Below are 18285 nucleotides of genomic sequence, written 5' to 3' on the forward strand. Positions count from 1 at the left end.
ACGATCGATTTGTTCGTAATAATTTCCGTACGATTTCCGTGATCGAAATCGAAAGAAGAAAAATGAACGGCAGAGGAATCTCCAAGGAATATACGACTTTCTTTATTATCATGACGTTTGATTATAAATATTCCTTTACTCGAATCCATCGAGAGAGAGAGAGATTAACATTTTGTACAATACATAATTACGTTATTTCGTCGCTAATTTATAAGGATTTATTGGAGTGTAACGAAATATTGTACATTAAATTTTTCTAAGTCAGCAGAAACTTAAGTCTAAGATATTTCTGTAGAAGACTGGTGATCCGTTCGATTAACAATGAAAACAATAAGACTGAATCACGATTTCTCGAAAAGTTACATGTACTACCACAGACACACATTTGTCAACCAAGTCGAACTTGGCCGAGCTAAGCAAAGTATTTATAATTATTCTTGGACAACGTGTGTTTGTGTTTTTTCCGAATTAAAATTAAAAACGATCATACAGACAATCAGATATCATCATATATCATGAAGGAAAAAGCGATTCAATGAATGTCCAGTCTTTTTAATTTCTTTCGTATCGTTCTTATACTAAGAAAATTATAATACCAAGTATTAAAGTATAATCAACGTATAAGTTAACGGCTGGCTATTACGGTCGAGTGCGATAGAGAATTGTCGTTTATTAAATTTCCGTGTCGAGAAACAAATTACACTAGATAAGTCACAGCTTAATCAATGGTCGTGGTCGACGCTATTGTTGTTCATGTCTGTTGAGACTTGTTTTGATGTTCGTAATTTACGAGTCTCTGTCCCACGAGATATTTGTCATTCTTTATATGTTCGTAAAGTTTCTTGAATTGTCGAATTTGAAAATAGATAATGATACATACCAAATGTACTAACAGAAGGAAGGGATATAAACGTCTAGCGATAAGAATTTGCGTCTGTAAATTGGTGATTAAAAGTGGGACTATTCCGTAAGCCACGGCGTAGGGAACGGCCAATGCGAGACCGAAACAACATATCACCGGTGCCGCTAGTTCCGTAACGATGAACTTCAAGTCTGATTCTCTGATACCATCGTTGTACGCCCGCTCGATCGCAAGGCGGATCCTCCAATCTGGACCCATCATGGTAATAGCGGTTGCTATCTTCGTGTACAACACGCCCAGCGCCCAGTCTTGCCAGATGAATAAAATGGGATTTTGCTCCAGAGGTACGCGTAAAGGTACTACGACGACCAATTCGAGAAGAAGACCGAACAGCAACGGTATTAGGCCGATCAACAGGAAACATGCCACCGATGCTTTCACGCCTATGATCGCCCAATGTTTTATTCTATCGAGGAGAGCTCTCCGACCACGTGGTAACCAAGAGAACGCCAACGCCAGTCCTCTTGCTGCGGCCCAACACACGTATGTCCCACAAGCTACGGTATATAATTCATGTACTCGTCCGGACAAAGCAACGGCGGCGGCAGCTTCGTTGGTCTCTGAAAAATGACAAGCAATGGTGCGAGGTGAGACGAGACGAGACGAGGCGAGTCAAGGCCAAGCGAGACGGAGGCGGAATAACGTCGCGTTGGGAGAACGTGGGTCGATCAGTCATAGAAGCAAACTTACCAGACCCACTGAGAGCAGGTGGTGGTAGTACGGGCGGAGACGGAGCCGGAGCTCCAACCATCCACAACGCCATTACTCTGCGTCCAAGCCAAACGGGCAGAATCATTGCGATTAAACTAGCGATAACGAGAGAAACGCAAACACAAAGTAAAAGGCCGACTAGACGAGCAGGAAACCAGCGTGGCCTGATGTACGGTTGGAAACCTGTCGGCCCTCCTCTTTGCAATAGCGCTTGATGCGCTGCACCTAAATCCGGATGCTGAGGTTCTTCGATCACTGCAGGTCCCGGTTCCTCGTTTGGTTCGCCCAACAGATACGACTGCAGATCTAACATCCAGGCTACTACTCGACACCAGCCTCTTATTAGAGCTTTTAGCCACGTACGCGTATGCGATTGTTCCAGTAACGCAGGAAGAATTACTTGCAGTAACAACAGTTCCAACGATAATTCACTGACCTAATTTTTTCGAAAGGAAACAATAGCAAAAATTACAATCTGTGGATGATATCGGCAAGTGGAAACTATTCGCTTCTCCGCTCTTCCTACCCACATATCTACCTACCTACCTGGCGATTTTCTTACCTGAGCTTCGCTTTGAATGGTCACGGTGTACGGTAAAAATCCCGGCCATGCCCATCTCAGTACCTTCACGGGCAACCATAGCATCAACAAGATAGCTGTTCCGAATATCACTGCCGATGCTACGAGTCTTCTGACGTGTCTTAAAATTGGAAGATGAATCATTTCTTGGATAGGAGAGAAGTCGGGATCGTTCAAGTTTCTCAAAAACCAAAGTACTCCTGGTCGTAAAACTTCTCGTAACAACAAGATGAATGAAGCGAAGTAATATATGTAAATCATTCCCACCAACCAATGTAAAAACATCGAGGTACCAGGAGCTAGCTTGAACGAAGTCTCCCTGTCTCGGAGCGTGGCATCGAACATTGCTAACGAACAAATATCTAGCCACCAACCACAGACCAGAGGAAGTACACCTATCTCGACGACGGAGAGTAAAGAAACTTTCACTATGACATAGCACAGACCCAGTAGACGTTGAGAACGTTGGAAACCCAGAGGAGCCGCTAACGTATGAAGAACCACCAGCCACACTCCCGTGACGCAGTAGCCGCATAACGTGGTCACTAATCCTTCGAAGTGCGACGCTGCCGCGTACTCTTGCAAGCCTAAGCCAGCTATCGCGAAACTACCGATGTAGTAAGGGCAGAAAGCAAAAACCTAAAAGAAGCGCAAACATCAGTTTCAGTTCGAGAGGCACCTGTCCACAGACAGTCGTAAAGAGAGATTTAAACGTACGGAGAAAACCATACCATGATGAACAACGTGTTCAGCGAGACGACCCAAAACACGTGTTCAAGGAAGACGAGAGATCCGTCCAAGCCGAGTAAACGTTCCCAGGTCAGTTCTTCCGCGGGTCTGTCCCATTCGAGCGGGTTCCAGTTCGCCTCTTCAGCTTCCCCAGCTTGCGCCTGTCCCTGAGCGGGATCTCTCCATCCATCGCCGGCTCTTTGATTCGCCTGCTCTCCACCGTCCATGCCACCGACCACCAACTCGTCTCTGGCCTGTGCTGCGGCAGCAGGTTGCTGCACGGGCAACATCAACAGATCCGCGTCTCGGCGTGGAGCTACGGGCTGTTGTTCCAAATGCTGATCCCCGCTTCTAGGAACGACGACGCCAGCGGGTCGTTGTTCGACATCTCTGCCGCCGATTCCTTCGGCTTCTTCTATCCTTTGATCGTCGGCCAAATTATTTTCTCGTACCCCGTGTTCTTCGACGACGGCGGCTGCGGCATTCCTCAGCAGATGATCATCGTCGTTGTTCGGATGCTCTGGTACGACTGGTGGCGGCGGCGGCGGTGGCGGTGGCGGCGGTGGTTCGTCGACGAACGGTGGTACGTTATTGTTATCCTGAATTTCCTGTTGTTCGAGGGCCCTTTGTTCCTGGAACTGTTGTGGCTCGGGCGCTGCTTCTGCGTTCGGGGCTGGATTATCGACCGGCGGCAATTGTATATTATCTCTCTCCAGCCAATCCGGGCCACCAGCGTGTAAAATTTGCTCCCTCAACCATACCAAACCGATAAAAGCAAACAAGGTACAAGTGACTACGAAGCATCCATGAAACACGTCCGACGATATATTTTCTGCGGACAGGATGTCCATTGGTAACGACATTATCTGCAAATAAAAACGGAGACAGCCACTTGGGTCTTTCGTCGTATGCCGAAAACGGGGCGGACCGATTATAAAATGATATTTACTCGAACCAGATCGAGAGGACCGCTGAACAGTGCTCTGTAAGTTCTGCAAGCGGTCAACGGTACGACACCAAGCCATGCTATCGCGACCAAGGTATAATGTAGCCAGTATTTCACTGCTGTTACAATGTTGGAAAACAATCCTCCGATAAGGTCTCTTAACGGTAAACGACGTGGCATGTCTGGACTATAAATCGGCGTGAAAGAAAAACGGTATCCACAGAGTTCACAATATTCTTTCCTCGAATACCGCATCCACTGTACTAAACACTCCTGATGTATCCACTTGATGCTGCCCGTGCAGATGCACGGATGGAAGAGAGGTCTGTCCGCGAGGCCCTCGGACCTGCAAACCCTGCAGATGTCGGCTCCTGACATGTCCTCCGTCATGTTTCGCCTCGTTCAATAGACGTAACGATCAATTTGCTGCAAGGAAAATACACCGTAACAAACCATACTTTCCACGAACAACGCATTTCACGAATGACACAAAAATAACGAAACCTAAACACTGCATGTACGCGTTGCGTTTAAACGCGACGTGACCACTCGAACTTCCAACATGTTACGAACCTAAAATTATTTGTGACAAATATGCTAGAAATTGACTGATGTTGAACGAGAACAGTAACAACGACGATGACGATGATGTTACGTCGAAATTGCAAAATGTGTCAATGAACGTTCAACGCTGATATCAACGTAACGCAACAACGTCCATCTTATAAATTACAGTATCGAACGCTATAAATTGGATAATATTATATACGAGGCAACTATATTTACTTACGCATGCCTTGATAAAGGTGCACAAAATCGAAAATTGCTGTGCAAAATATTGAAAATGTCTACTGCTACTTCTAGCAGTGATGGGCACATCGTGGGATTTTTACCCATGCGCAGTACAAGTTACTAGTAGCATCTCTGGTAGCATTATATGGCATTATCCTACGTGTGTATGTAATGTGTATATGTATATGTGTAGTGTGTGTGTACACTATTACATTCTTCCATGCAAGCCAATATGGCCGCAGATATTGGAGTCAGTGATTGGAATCAAGCGGGATCGCGGTAGTGAACGTTAGATGGGGCCACGTGCAGTCTCAAAATCGTTTGAGGTCAGTGTACGCATACCTCATTATAATTATAGAAAATAGTCTATAAGATCGTGGTCGTGATTGAGTATAATCACGACTCGTGATCGTGATTTTGTGATCATCGTGAAAAATCACGGTTAGTTTAGTGATTTTGGACACCATCTCTAGTACGTAGCACACTTTCGATACGCACGCGCGGGACACGCCGAAAACCCGCCACCGGAATCCGCGCTCTGCTCTTTTCTTCTACTTTCCTCTCTGCTGTGCTCTTATTTCATGAACTCACAACACGACCAACAACGACGACGAGCCGCCTGGAGCCGCCGATGACGATGACTGTCAAGGCGCTCACACCATCAGCCCGACACAGACACAGCCCAGACAGCCGATAGGTAGATACTACACGTCCACGGCACACGGGATAGTGAATGATAAATAGATACAAACATGTGTAGTTTGTAAGATTTTTAACTTATTACGCTTAAATTCCGTTTCGTAAGTACACCTCGTAGGTACTTACTTATTTATCGCGCAGGGCAGCTAATCTTCGTTCATCGGTAGTGTATAAGAAGACCGTGAGAAGAGCAAAGGTGAGTTTCGTGAAAGACAATGTATTTAGAAAGACAGTTTCATTTAAAATTATCAGATACGTAATAGTACATACATTTTATTTCTCGGCGATCGCATCGGATCGTTTTCGCATGCATTCTACTAGAATTCAAACTTGTCTCGTACTCTAAATACCTGATGACTAACGATAACACGAAATCAATCGCGATGTTTATAACAAATTTTATTAGTTCCCACTATGTGTCGTTCGTTATAATTTAGACTCTCTTCGTACGTTATTTGTTAGGATATTTATTTTAAAAAGAGAACAGATATAGAAGATGGAAGAGGAACGAGGAAACGTCGACGTTAGCACGAAAACGATGGAACCGTTGCTCAATGTACCGAATCCAAGAGCTCTACAGCAAACTGTTCCTTCAGTACCTGGCCAATCTAAGTACGTTCAACTGCTAAGTGTCATAGAGGAACTCGGTCACGAAGTTCGGCCTACCTATGCCGGCAGTCGTACTTCGATAGAAAAGATAAAACGCGGCATCGTACACGCACGTATTTTAGTCAGGGAATGTTTGGTTGAGACTGAGAAAAGTGCTCGTCAGTAGGACCAATAAGTCTTCGACACGATTTCATTCCGTGACTCGAGACAAGAAAAGATATCTATAAGAGAAGTGTATATTTTTGTCAGAGCCAAGTGCATTTATACTGTTTGAATATCGAAAGAACCATAATAGATAGATGGTCTATGGTCTACCTCAAGGATCCACTTCGCTGACCACCACCATCACCGACGACAGCAGTGGTCATCAGAGTGAATCTTCGCGCGTCTTTTATGTAATCGTATCGTATATGTACCTATATTTATTTTAGAACGTAGGACACTATTTATTAATTTTGAAACTACCAAAGAGTACAATGAAACTGATATCTGGCTGGGTGATCACGACTCCGTTCGTTGTAGCTATTACTAACAGTATCGTCAGCGAACAAACGCGATACAAAATATTTTTCGATAAAACGATCGTGTTCTCCTCATACTAATTTAAGTTTCACCTGGTCTGGATTCGTTGTGTAGACTCGACACAACTGTATGTATGTATACCTACCGAGTATTTTTTCCTAAAGCTCGTCGAATCGAGTCGTTGATAGTACAAAGAGATAGCTTCCCAAATACGATGGAACCAAATATGAGATGAATCGATTCACTGATCACATGTATTTGTTACGAGAGACGTAGATACAAGTAGTACGTCGTGATGTGTACTTACGATAAGTAGTGATGGTGACTGTCGCATACGTGTTACTACGGAAAACGAGAAGTTCCTATATAATGTTTAAACGACTTTTGCTCATTTACTACACAAATATCGATCGCGTCTTGTTCCTAAATAAATTACTGAGACGTGATCTTAACGATAGCGACGATGTACATTCGTAGTAGTGGTAGTAGTAATAGACAGTAGATACGTACAGTATACAAGTTACACAGCGAGATTCGTCAAATTTTTTAAGCTCGTTCAATCCTTTGTATCGGTCCCTCCGGCCTTCAAATAAAATGTCAAATTTCTCAATGATAAAAAACCAACGAGACTGTACCTACGCGTGTGATCGTCTCGCATGCGAGTAAAAATATTCATGCGTGCGTTCGTAGCTCGTATCATTTCAAATATTTAAACGTGTCGTCGTCGTACCTCTCGTATTCATTCGTATGTACATACATAATTTGTCTGATCGATTCTGATATTTACAACTAAATAAAACTTGTCACGGGTCCGATCATTCCCCGATGCTTTCCTATAGTCCTTTTTCATATCACACACACACACACACACAACACATACGATGCATACCCCTTTAATATTGATACGTCGTTTCGTGTTGTTACAGATCGCGAAATCGACCAAGTATGTTCCGTACTTTGGACACGTTCGATACAGAATTCTCGGCCGATTCCGTCGAGTGGTGTCCCATAGATTCTTTCAAAGACGTATTCGTCTGCGGGACGTATGAGTTGTCGAAAACCGAAGACGAATTAACGTCAAAACGTCTAGGTAGAATTTACCTGTTCAGAGCATCGAAAAATGGACGTATAACGTTGTTACAAAAGTTAGACGTACCCGCCGTCTTAGATATGAAATGGGCACGCGTCACGTGCAGAAATCAAATTTTACTCGGAGTCGCAAACTGTTCAGGGTGCCTACAAATTTATCGACTCGAAAACGACGGAGACGAGGAGGAGGAGGAGGAGGAGGGGAAGAAAAAGAAGTTGGCATTCTTAACGGAAAAAAGAATCGTGAACACGGACGAAACTCTCGCGTTATCTTTAGATTGGTCTCATAGCGGCAGCAGTACGTCGACGAACGACGAACCTAATCCTAGGATCGTAGTCAGCGACTCGAAAGGTGTCGTGTCATTGTTCGAGATGAACGGTGACGGACTCGATCCAGTCTGTTCGTGGACCGCGCACGAATTCGAAGCTTGGATCGCCACTTTCGATTATTGGGACGCGAACGTAATATACAGCGGTAGTACGAAGAAAATGTCGATTCGCGACGAACGATCGGCATTTTCGCGATCGATCTAACAGAGATCACGTTTCAAGGTGGAGACGATTGTAAATTCCAACGTTTCGATGCGAGGATAGGAACTCGTCGAGCCACTGCTTCCAATCAGATCCATCGCGCCGGCGTGACGAGCATTCATAGCAACGCGACGAGAGAATTCTTATTGTCTTCCGGAAGGTGCGTTGTATCGTAACAAAAAGTAGTAACGTTCACGACGATAGTCACGTTTGATCACGCGCGCACGATGTTTCAGTTACGATGAGATACTGAGATTGTGGGACACGAGGAACTTTGAGCGACCCGTTTCACAAACGAATCTACGTGGTGGCATTTGGCGTTTGAAATGGGATCCTTTCGCGCGAAGATATTTATTAGCGGCTTGCATGTATGGCGGATTTCAAGTGATCGACTGCGAAAACTCGGAAACTCCGTGCATCATTGGCAAATACGATGAGCACGAGAGCATAGCGTACGGGTGCGACTGGTCTTTCCTGAACTGCGAACAAACTGCACGGGAAATAATCGAAACGAGTGAAGCGCAAAACCTCCTACTGGTGGCTACTTGTTCTTTCTATGATCACGCGTTGAAGCTAGCGTCGTTACGTCTCGATACTATGGTGAACGACGAGAGCTGTGAAGAGAACACCTACGCCTAAGAGCCTAGGGAACAGGCTCCTACGGATCCTACGTCTACCAGCCAACGACCCGCTGCTGACCGTTCCAAAAAAGATACGGCGTCGGGCAACCTGCTCCTCTTCTCGCCTGTCTCCTCCTGGTCGCCCCGCTTGATTCCGCGGCCTCTTCTCGACGTAATAATAATAATCATAATATTGTCATCTATATGAAATGAACTTTAACGAACTTTAATTAAATCAACTTGTAAAAAGATCGTATCTCTCTTTTCGCTCGAAAGAAAGAAAGTAAAATGGTTCTTCTGAAAAGATTTATTTGACAATATGAATTCTATAGTCGATGGTTCGTTCATTCTGTTCTTCTTAGTAATCTTTTAACTGGACGTATATAACGCACGTGCACTTACGACCGAGATTTTTATCTATCCATTTAACCCTCCTCATTAAAGGATGATAAGGAAGATTTTGAATCTATGTCGGAAGGCAAATGTTCCTCCATGGCAAACAGAGAGGGGCATTTCGGTTGATACTGTTCCACAGCTTCCAAAAGACTGCTTGGATAACCGGGCGAGTAATATCTAAAATCGAAATAAATAAATTCGTGCGGAAATTCGTGCCGGAAGATTACACACATACACACACACACGCGCGCACCATGCATCGCCGTAAGAACAACAAATACAGGATATCTGGCATAAACTATCCTCTACGATGATTCTAGATTATCATCTCGAGTTATTCACGTAAATTATTGATCCATTAATATTCGAGTTTATATTTTTCCAATGCGATCAGCTGTGACAACATGGCGATCATGCCATATATTAGCTGCCCGTTTTAAATTAAGAAGACACACGCGATCCAGAGACCTCCGACTGTGCAGTTATTTGCATTCGCGATGCTCGTGTAAACGACTGGACGTGTGAGGAGAGACTGGACTTTTTCAATCGTCGGGAAATCGCGTTCGCGAATTGCTTTCGGTAAGTAAATCCAGTCGCCAGGGGTTATGCCAAGAGCAACTAGTGTTTTTCTGACGATCACCTACCTAATACTCATCGATGAATTTATTCTGTGCGTGCGTGCGTATATCGTTTTCTACGTACAGAACGTGTACACAACAGCGGGTAATGCCGAATAAAATTTGTAGACCGCGGACATGAATTATTTCGCGTCAAGAACGCGACGGTGTCAATGGCATCATCATGATTCATCGTATCACATCCTTAAAATTACTTTTGCTCGATGCCGAAACGAATGTAATTGAATTTAAAAAGAACCTGACAATTTCCTCGGGAAAACAGCAATTAATAATCTGTATGTATTCTAAAAGCGTCGAACCAGGATCAGCCTGAATCTCTTGTACTTTTTTCAAACCACCAGACGTAACAAATAATCTTCTTGCCCTGGCATCGTGAGGCAAAATCTATGTAAATCAATCAGAAAATTAAACTCGAAATTTGGTTTCAAGCTGAACTCTATATTATCATATAAGACGTGTAGTAGTACATGTATCAATGTTCAAGAACAAGTTCAACAACGTATGTAAATGGTAAATTTGTACATGCTAAACGCTGACGGAGACGTTTTCAGGCGATCATCAGTCTCTGCAGACGAGAATTGTAATGATAGGTATCGAGAAAGTTGTTCTTCGTATCGCGATTCATGACATAAACATTGTGCGCGACGCCCCGAAGCCAAATTTTTCCACATTTTCCGTCGCCTTCCCTCGTCGTCACCAGAAATATCACATTTTCGAAAACACGAAAATACCAGAACGTTTATTCGCGTCTGCTTGCCAGTAGTAGTAGTAGTGGTAGTAGTAGTGGTAGTAGTAGTAGTAGTAGTAGTAGTAGTAATAGTAGCAGTAATAGTAGTAGTAGTAGTAGTAGTAGACGTTTAAAAGAAGTTTTCTCGGCGTTCCGAATCGAAAATCTTGATCGTCACGACGATAAGTCACACCGTTTCGTGATATAATAATAAAACTGATGAAATCTTTTCAGATATATAATTCTATGTGACGTTAAAAAGCAAATCGGCCACAAAAGGAAAGGAAAGCATTTTCACGACCACTGCTTTTACAATCATCTTTAAAAGCGAATATCGAGTGCCATTGCTGTCCTTCATCTTTTCTATCATACGATATAGGTTTTTTTTAATAAACAGCTTTGACCCGAGCGTTCAGTCTGAATTTGTTAAGCACTTTTCAATAATTCAAAGAATCAGAAAAGGACGACGATCAAAGATGTTAACGATAAACACGTCTATGATAAAAATACGTAAAAGAAACAGTGAAAGCGCGCGGTCCGAAACCGAGCTTCTTCGGACACGATTCTAATGAAACATCAAAGTTGAATCAACAATGTAATTAGAGAATTAGATGATAAGAAGAGGAGACAGATGCCTTAAAATTTAATCATAAAACGGTGGAGCGAGTGATAAATAAGATATCACTACTTTTACACAGAGGCGAAACACTTGTAGCGTGTACCAACTAAATCGCACTGTCAGTCAGAGGAGATTTCTAGAAAATATTTCTGACAAGATTGGCGATGCGAAGGTCTGTCATTTATAAGCAGTCGTCATCGTGAGATCAGTTGGTAGTTATACGTATCACACATACGAAGCGTGCTCTACGCAGCAGTAGCAGCAGCAGCAGCAGTAAATTATTGTAAACGTACGTGTTTCGATCGTTTTGAACAACGCAAAGAAGAAACGACTCTGATTCGACGTAAACGAAGACGAAGTAAAGGAAAGTGGAACATTTGAAAAGTAGACATGATAAACAACCAACATTGCGTTATTCTTAATACGGGAGAGACCAACAACTATCATCAGCCGGTTTCTGCAAAGCCTTCCGTGGTCTCTGTATCGAGCATAGATTCTGACGTGAGTGATAGAAGAGACGTGCGCGAGGAACTCTATGCCGGAATCTTCAGAAGACACAGGAAGACTATACTCGTGTTAGGCAGTTTTCTCAAAATGTTGAGGGTGAATAGAAACATGAACAATTACGCTAGCATTAAACCTAACGACGACAATGACGAATGAAACAATGATTTTGTTACGTTCATGCGTGCGTGAACGGGGAGCGGCGGTAGACTAACGGGACGAGTCTAATTTTTGATAGACAAATTAACTGGTTGGACCTATTGCTTTGTAAAAAGAACTGAGAGCGCGACTCGAACGTCGTAACTAGTTGAAATTGATACGATTTAATTTTTGGAAACAATTTTGTTTTTTCTTTCTATCAGAGAGCTTATCATGTTACGTAAGATATCAGTGTGAAACATACTTATTTGTCTTTTCATCACGTACAAGTAGTCGTATTTCACCTTTAACTTTGTTTGCCACACAATGACTACGTAGATCATAAATTTGTGCTTGCCACGTACACCACGCGTTGCCACGTATACTTCTATATGAAAATGATACGTGCAAATCGTATACTAGCCATCTACAAATTGTTGTTGGTAAACGAGCAATAGGAAATCAGAAGAGTAACGCGTAGCATCTAAACGTAGTAAAAGTTACAGCCCAAATTGTCATCTATTATACGTATGTTTCACAAAGCAACAGTTTCACAGTTAGAACATGAAACATCTGATATCGTTCGAAAGGATACCGTTTTTAGATAGGATTACATATTATTTTACTTCGGTATCTTCTTTTTCTTTTTAAGTAAAGAATTAACAAAAAGTTTTCAATCGGCAAATTTTATTGATTTCTTTTCTCATCTTTTTCAGAGATGCTTGGACAGTTTGCATGCTCTAAACCAAGTATATGCCTTAATTGCTTTACAATTCGATACTGTCATGCAGCAAAAGTTTTGGTGAAACTACGAAACGTCTATTATCGCATCGTATCGGTTAATATTCTTTGAACAAAAATGTATTCAAACGAAAAGATAGGAAAGTAGCTAGTATCAGAGTGAATGTAATTACTGCTACTGCCGTATCAGTTGTATATCGTAAATTACTCGATTTATGAGGAAAAAAAATGAGCAATGCACTGTAAAGAAGAAGCAGCAGCAGCAGCAGCATCGTTTCTGAACTTATCACGAATCACCAGAAATATCAAATTAATGCCTTATTAATCGACAACTTTATAAATAACAATTTTCATTAGTATTAATTAATTTCTAACTCTAATTTAAGAATACCTTTCTTATTTGTATCTACAACTTTTGTACTACCGGTCTCTTTGTATACACTACTGCCGTTAGAAAGTACATACGTATAAGTAAACGATACAGAACAGACGCAAGTAGCATAGCTTGAAACGCGTTTCAAATTGTAATTAACAATTTTTGAATGGAAGGAGCAGCTTTAACGAGTGATCAAGTTCTCGTCGATTTTAGCCAAACCGATTTATCGTCGTCGTAAGACTGAGAAATGTGCTTTTTCAAAATATCGTACGGGCCATAACGATTAGGACCGAGCCGATGTAACAATAATAAAAAAAGTTGTCGAAGTCGAAACCGTCTTGTGTAATCTTAGATTTCTCACTTTCATCGTCAATTGATCATGAAACGAATGCAATGAGACAGGGCATACCGGGATTATACAATTGAATTGTACCAGTGTCGAAGATCTTTTATTATCCTAATGCTATGTACGAAATGTTTATACAGGCCAGTGACCTGGCGGCGAATTGGGAATGAAGAGGAACCATTTTTCTTAATTAACGAAACTGTACTCGACCAATTTTTCATCGACGTTAGCTAGCTCACGATACAATGATGTTCCATGAATTTATTCGTACGTAAAATTTAAGTTTATTACGAGCGGAAGTCATCAGTCGAATCAGTAGTAATCGACAGAATTCATTTTATGTAACCGGACCATTGTCGTCAGATCGGATAAATTTGATTGATTCAAATGCGTATGCTCAGCTTATAGAATTTATTCCACTGTATCTGTGTGATGAACGACGATATAACCATGATCTAACAGAGATTTGTAATGAGAAAGTGTTGTTTCAGTGAGCGATGTACCGTTACGTTTCAATTTGTATATTTTATGTGCAACTTGTAAAGTGAAATACGTGTATATATCCCTCTTACCTTACTAAATTGTCCTAACACATACTTCAGAATGTTAGGTGGTGAGTCATGCAACAAAGGCTCCAAAGCTTCGATGTGCATACATCTCTGTAGTACTTGCTTCAGCGTTAAATTACATTTTGCTTTGAGATCTTCCGAAGTGTTTGGACTGTTGTAGAGCTGAAAATACAGCGATAAATTATAGCGATGGGACACAGAGCATCAGGAGCGAGAAAAGACCGTGATCCGCCGTAACGACACAACGTACTTGCAACAACTTCGGCAAAACATCCGCTGCAACTGCAACTGCCTTTGCATGTTCCGATGTATGCTTTCCGATTTGGCCAATCGCCCATACGGTAACGGCAAGCGTATGATCGTCTCCTTGTTGTTGTTGTTGATGTCGTTGTCGTTGTTCTTCTTCCTCGTCGTGTAATATAGTAGATAAGTGAACGATCGCCTGCAATCGAGCATCGAGCATATCTATTCCTTTGTAAGGTAGACCGCGTATCGTGAAAACGATGACGATGATATTGAAACGTCGTACTTTCGATCCTATAACTGCAACAGCCAACTGATCCGAGTGACCAGCGATGTAACCAATTGCCATTATTGCTGGCAATCTGGCAGTCAATTTTGCAGTACAGATCAACTCGACGAGTGCACCGATGCCACCGATATTTACAATGAGCTGGGCCATCTGAGGGGGGGCGGGAACGTGTGCAATTATCTTTGAATTATAATGGATCACGCGGAACTGCGAACAAGTTCAAGCGAAGTTCAATTTAAAAATCAATGCCGGTTACTTCCAATGTATGTTTGGAAATTTCCCTGGTCAACATCGCAGCAGCCTTGACGACACATTCATCGGGATGTGCCATGTGTACGAGAACGTCAGGGAGGATCTCTGCTTCGATGATAGATTCTGCCAGATTTACAGAGTGTTTTGCTATACTGCTTAATGCCAAAAGAACTTGACGCTGCGTGTGACAGTATCAATAAGCAGAATATTACATTGCATTAGACAACGCTACGCGCCGCTGTGTTTCAGTCACCTTTAACTTGGTGTCAGGATTAGACAATGCTTTTGCAAGGAAAGGGATGGCCCCTGCGTCTACGACGTTTTCCGCTAGTTCATTATTGTGTTTGCTTATGTCGTACAAAGCGGATGCACCGATCTGCTTTAAACATAATTCAGGTTCTTGCAAGCATAACACCAACAGAGGTACCGCTCCTACAACCGAATCCGCGAATCGACATTGACGACCAAAGACACGATGACGTAGAATGCAAAAGACGTCGAATACCTGCATCGACTGTGGCCTGGGCCAAGTTCTTGTTATGCCTGGCGATGTATCCCAATCCCCAAGCAGCGGCTTCCTTCACGCCAGAATCGAAATCTTCTAAACAGACTATTATGGTTTCCAAACCGTTACTTTGGATGACCATAGACGCTAATTCAGGAGAGTGTTTGGCGATTGCACGCAAAACGAACACAGCTGCCTTCTTATAAAATTTCTGCAACGACGAATGATCTATGATCTATTTATCGTATTTCGTAACGATGAAGTTAAAATTCTGTTTTAAGCAGGCGAAAAAAAAGAAAAGAAAAATTGTTTCACATTTATAAGCTGCTTACATTCATACATTTTGTTTAGAAATGTTCTTCAATAACTGAGGTAAGATATCCATTCTTACGACAGCTTGCGCCAATCTAGAATTGTTGTTTGCGATCTTTCCTAAAGCTATAGCTGCCATGTGTCGAATGGACGGGACCGGGTCTGTCAGCAAAGGGGACAGGAGGTCCAGGACTCCTGCGGCTTCCAAACATTCTACAGTGTTTGATTTCGATGCAAAATCGGCGATGGATTGAACGAAGAACAGGCGGGCCTTCTGGTACTGATCAAAGACTATGGTACAGGAACAGCGTGAGAAAAATAAAAAAAATCGTTGATGAAATACCGCCGTCGCCAAGCATCTTGGCAAAACTGTCAGACCGTCGTGCCGTCGGAAATCGTACCTTGTAGAATTGAACGTGCCGTCATTTTTATTTATGCCAAATTTTTGAACGCACGCATACAATACCTATTATATTTCTAACGCCTTCTCACGTTGTTTAACTTTACGTAACTATCATATGTTTGAAAACGAATAACTACCGCCCCTTCATATACAGCGCACTGCACCGCACGGCGGCCGCACGTACTGTAACCAGCTAGCTATAGCGACGTAAACAAAATCGGATGAACAGCAGGTGGTCCTGGCCGTCCTGGCTCCCAACTATGCATATGCCTGACGAACGAAAATTACCTTACTTAATCTTTAATAATAACAATAAAACAATAGACGTATAGTTTTATGCTGAAAAATGACCGAAGATTACTTATTGTCTAAAGAGGAAGAGTTTCGTCAATTGAACAAGCAGCTTGAGCACAAGGCACAAGATTTGGTGAAAGAAATAGATTCTGTTATCAATACTTGTAATAACGGGAAACACACTGTTTCTAACGCGGAAACGGATTATGTAAATCGTATGAGAAATCAAATAGATTGTTCAAGAAATGAAAATAACGCGCAGTCATCGATCAGAAGAAACTGCTCCTCGTCTTTATCGCAAATTTTCGACCAGTTCACCACGACCAGTTCGAAACCGTGAGTAAACATAAAGCTGTGTAGGTAGCTGTTGAAAAATTAAAAAATTCACAATAGGAATGTTAGGCCGAACGTTCTCAATGTTATTTGTACGCGCGGTAGGAACGTAGAAATAGAAAGGAGCACAAACGAGGATGAAGCTTTTAAAAGAACGACCTTGGCAAACAAAGCAGTTCTCAATACTTTCAAAGCAAAAATAGACATGTTACAAGATGAGTTACATACGTTGAGAATCGAGTACAGAAAGAAGGTGATCCGTAGTCCATAGAAAAATATCGTTAATACATGTTTAGATTATCGCGTTATTATTCCAGTGCGATACCTGCAAGGACTTAGAGTCTGATAATAAAAGAATTGAAACCCTGTCGAAGAAAGAAATAGAGTCGTTGAAAGAGACCGTCTCAAAGTTGGAGAGTTCGACTAAAGGGTTTCAGAGCGAGTTGCAAGCATTGAACACGGAAAACGCAGCCTTGAGAAAAGTATACATTGCTAATGATATGACAAAATGCATTATTCTTTTCATCGTCGTCGTCGTCGTGTCTGTACAAGAACACATTGTTTTTAACAGGAATTAGACAAGTTTCAGAAAGAACTAAAGACAGCGAGCCAACAATCTAACAATTACATTATGAGATTGAACAGGGCTTTAGAGAATAATGATAAACTTAAGAGTGCACTCAAGTGTACTGAAATAGAAGAGAAGGTACCAAAGATCGTAGAAGTAGAATTATGGCGTCAGTTGAAACTTATTTCATCCAATTTCTGTCTCTCTCTCCGTCCATACAGGAATTGAAAATCCAAATGAGAAGACTCCAAGAAGAGAAGAGATCGTCGGTCAGCAGTTTGGGGAAGCAACTTTCAGAGGTGATACAAGTATTTAAAAAACAAATGTTGATCGTAGATAACTTGAAGAAGCAAAATGTACGTATTCACTTCGTTGCTTACGCGACCGTATACGATATGAAAATTATTATTTTATCTACATATTTTTTTATCTGTGCACGCACGCACGCACGCGCGCACACACACAAACGCGCGCGCGTACTCAAGGCATGCTTAGTGGCTATCGGACAACTGGACTTTACGAAACAAGATTTTTCGAGACTACTGGATCAGAAAGTTGAAAATTTGTAACGTATTGTGTACAAAACATTTATTAAATAACTACTGCTACAATTTATACATTGCGAAAGATGGAATAACATTCCATAGCCATACATTTTATACAATTTTATGTTACACGACACAAATTTTAATAACATTTTTGTATGAAAAAAATGATGTGCCTCTTTACAATACGTTACCTGCGATGACTTTATTTTATATTCCTGTTGATCTATACGTGTAACAATTTGCAATTTATCTAATACACTCGTGTTTAATCTTAAATCCAGATCTAGTCGGAATAGTGCAACGATGAAACTTATAAATCGAAGGAATTTATACAGAAAAAAAAGAAACTGAAAAGTGCATGTGAACGTTCGAAGTCATGTATAATATGAAATACGAAAGTACGACGAAGAACGAAGGATTATTTGAATCTTGCATTAAAATGAATAAAATTTCTTCGTATCGATTTTTGTTAGTAGACAGACTAAAAAACGCAAATAAGTAGCAAATAAGTAGCAAAAACATACTTACGCACCTACATAGGTAACAAACTTAATCAAAGGAAGAGAAGAACGTTCGATTTCACGCGGGCAGAAGGAAATTTTGAAACCCGTCCTGATTCACTTGTCGACCAATGATGGCGATGATTCGCAACCGCCCTTTTTAAAACTACAATAATGCGGTTCGCTTAAAATTATTTTATACATTCCGTTCTACATATCAGCCTCACACACGTT

General features: G+C 41.7%; 5 protein-coding genes across 16 annotated transcripts; 3 read left to right on the forward strand and 2 right to left on the reverse strand.

Moving 5' to 3' along the window:
* Positions 1-80: 80 nt before the first annotated feature.
* Positions 81-4799, reverse strand: MARCH6 (membrane-associated ring finger (C3HC4) 6). 2 transcript variants are annotated; one of them, XM_018029115.2, is made up of 6 exons: positions 4679-4799; positions 3892-4314; positions 2945-3808; positions 2196-2852; positions 1613-2069; positions 81-1482 (listed from the first exon to the last, which is right to left on the reverse strand). In XM_018029115.2, exons 2-6 carry the CDS (start codon positions 4276-4278, stop codon positions 752-754), a joined length of 3096 nt encoding a protein of 1031 aa, XP_017884604.1. In that variant the 5' UTR covers positions 4279-4314; positions 4679-4799; the 3' UTR covers positions 81-751. The 2 variants fall into 2 exon arrangements, with proteins under 2 accessions (XP_017884604.1, XP_026671763.1); XM_026815962.1 differs by lacking the exon at positions 4679-4799 and adding an exon at positions 4462-4585.
* A 458-nt stretch (positions 4800-5257) lies between these two features.
* On the forward strand, positions 5258-9060 carry LOC108627751 (diphthine methyltransferase). Of its 6 annotated transcripts, none has more exons than XM_018029185.2 (6): positions 5258-5443; positions 5521-5575; positions 5842-5991; positions 7437-8077; positions 8152-8290; positions 8367-9060. In XM_018029185.2, exons 3-6 carry the CDS (start codon positions 5876-5878, stop codon positions 8767-8769), a joined length of 1299 nt encoding a protein of 432 aa, XP_017884674.1. In that variant the 5' UTR covers positions 5258-5443; positions 5521-5575; positions 5842-5875; the 3' UTR covers positions 8770-9060. The 6 variants fall into 6 exon arrangements, with proteins under 6 accessions (XP_017884674.1, XP_017884675.1, XP_017884677.1 ...); XM_018029186.2 differs by having other exon boundaries at positions 5258-5377; XM_018029188.2 differs by lacking the exon at positions 5842-5991.
* Positions 9040-17341, reverse strand: LOC108627750 (sperm-associated antigen 6). Of its 6 annotated transcripts, XM_018029179.2 has the most exons (10): positions 15807-15964; positions 15434-15696; positions 15094-15304; positions 14842-15020; positions 14593-14766; positions 14334-14486; positions 14055-14246; positions 13808-13966; positions 10023-10168; positions 9040-9323 (listed from the first exon to the last, which is right to left on the reverse strand). In XM_018029179.2, the coding sequence occupies exons 1-10, from the start codon at positions 15829-15831 to the stop codon at positions 9176-9178; spliced, it is 1650 nt and encodes a 549-aa protein (XP_017884668.1). In that variant the 5' UTR covers positions 15832-15964; the 3' UTR covers positions 9040-9175. The 6 variants fall into 6 exon arrangements, with proteins under 6 accessions (XP_017884668.1, XP_017884667.1, XP_026671786.1 ...); XM_018029178.2 differs by having other exon boundaries at positions 14055-14486; XM_026815985.1 differs by lacking the exons at positions 15434-15696; positions 15807-15964 and adding an exon at positions 17146-17341 and having other exon boundaries at positions 14055-14486.
* On the forward strand, positions 9572-13797 carry LOC108627756 (uncharacterized). Its single transcript, XM_018029196.2, has 3 exons — positions 9572-9725; positions 10746-11733; positions 12489-13797. The coding sequence occupies exons 2-3, from the start codon at positions 11521-11523 to the stop codon at positions 12576-12578; spliced, it is 303 nt and encodes a 100-aa protein (XP_017884685.1). The 5' UTR covers positions 9572-9725; positions 10746-11520; the 3' UTR covers positions 12579-13797.
* LOC108627753 (MAR-binding filament-like protein 1-1) lies at positions 16110-17716 on the forward strand. The gene is made up of 6 exons (XM_018029192.2): positions 16110-16438; positions 16541-16688; positions 16753-16917; positions 17007-17141; positions 17225-17359; positions 17489-17716. The coding sequence occupies exons 1-6, from the start codon at positions 16155-16157 to the stop codon at positions 17570-17572; spliced, it is 951 nt and encodes a 316-aa protein (XP_017884681.1). The 5' UTR covers positions 16110-16154; the 3' UTR covers positions 17573-17716.
* Positions 17717-18285: the final 569 nt, after the last annotated feature.

The sequence above is a fragment of the Ceratina calcarata genome, unplaced genomic scaffold (assembly GCF_001652005.2).
Source record: "Ceratina calcarata isolate Rehan_Ccalc_2016 unplaced genomic scaffold, ASM165200v1 scaffold48.2, whole genome shotgun sequence".
In the NCBI taxonomy this organism is placed as follows: domain Eukaryota; kingdom Metazoa; phylum Arthropoda; class Insecta; order Hymenoptera; family Apidae; genus Ceratina; species Ceratina calcarata.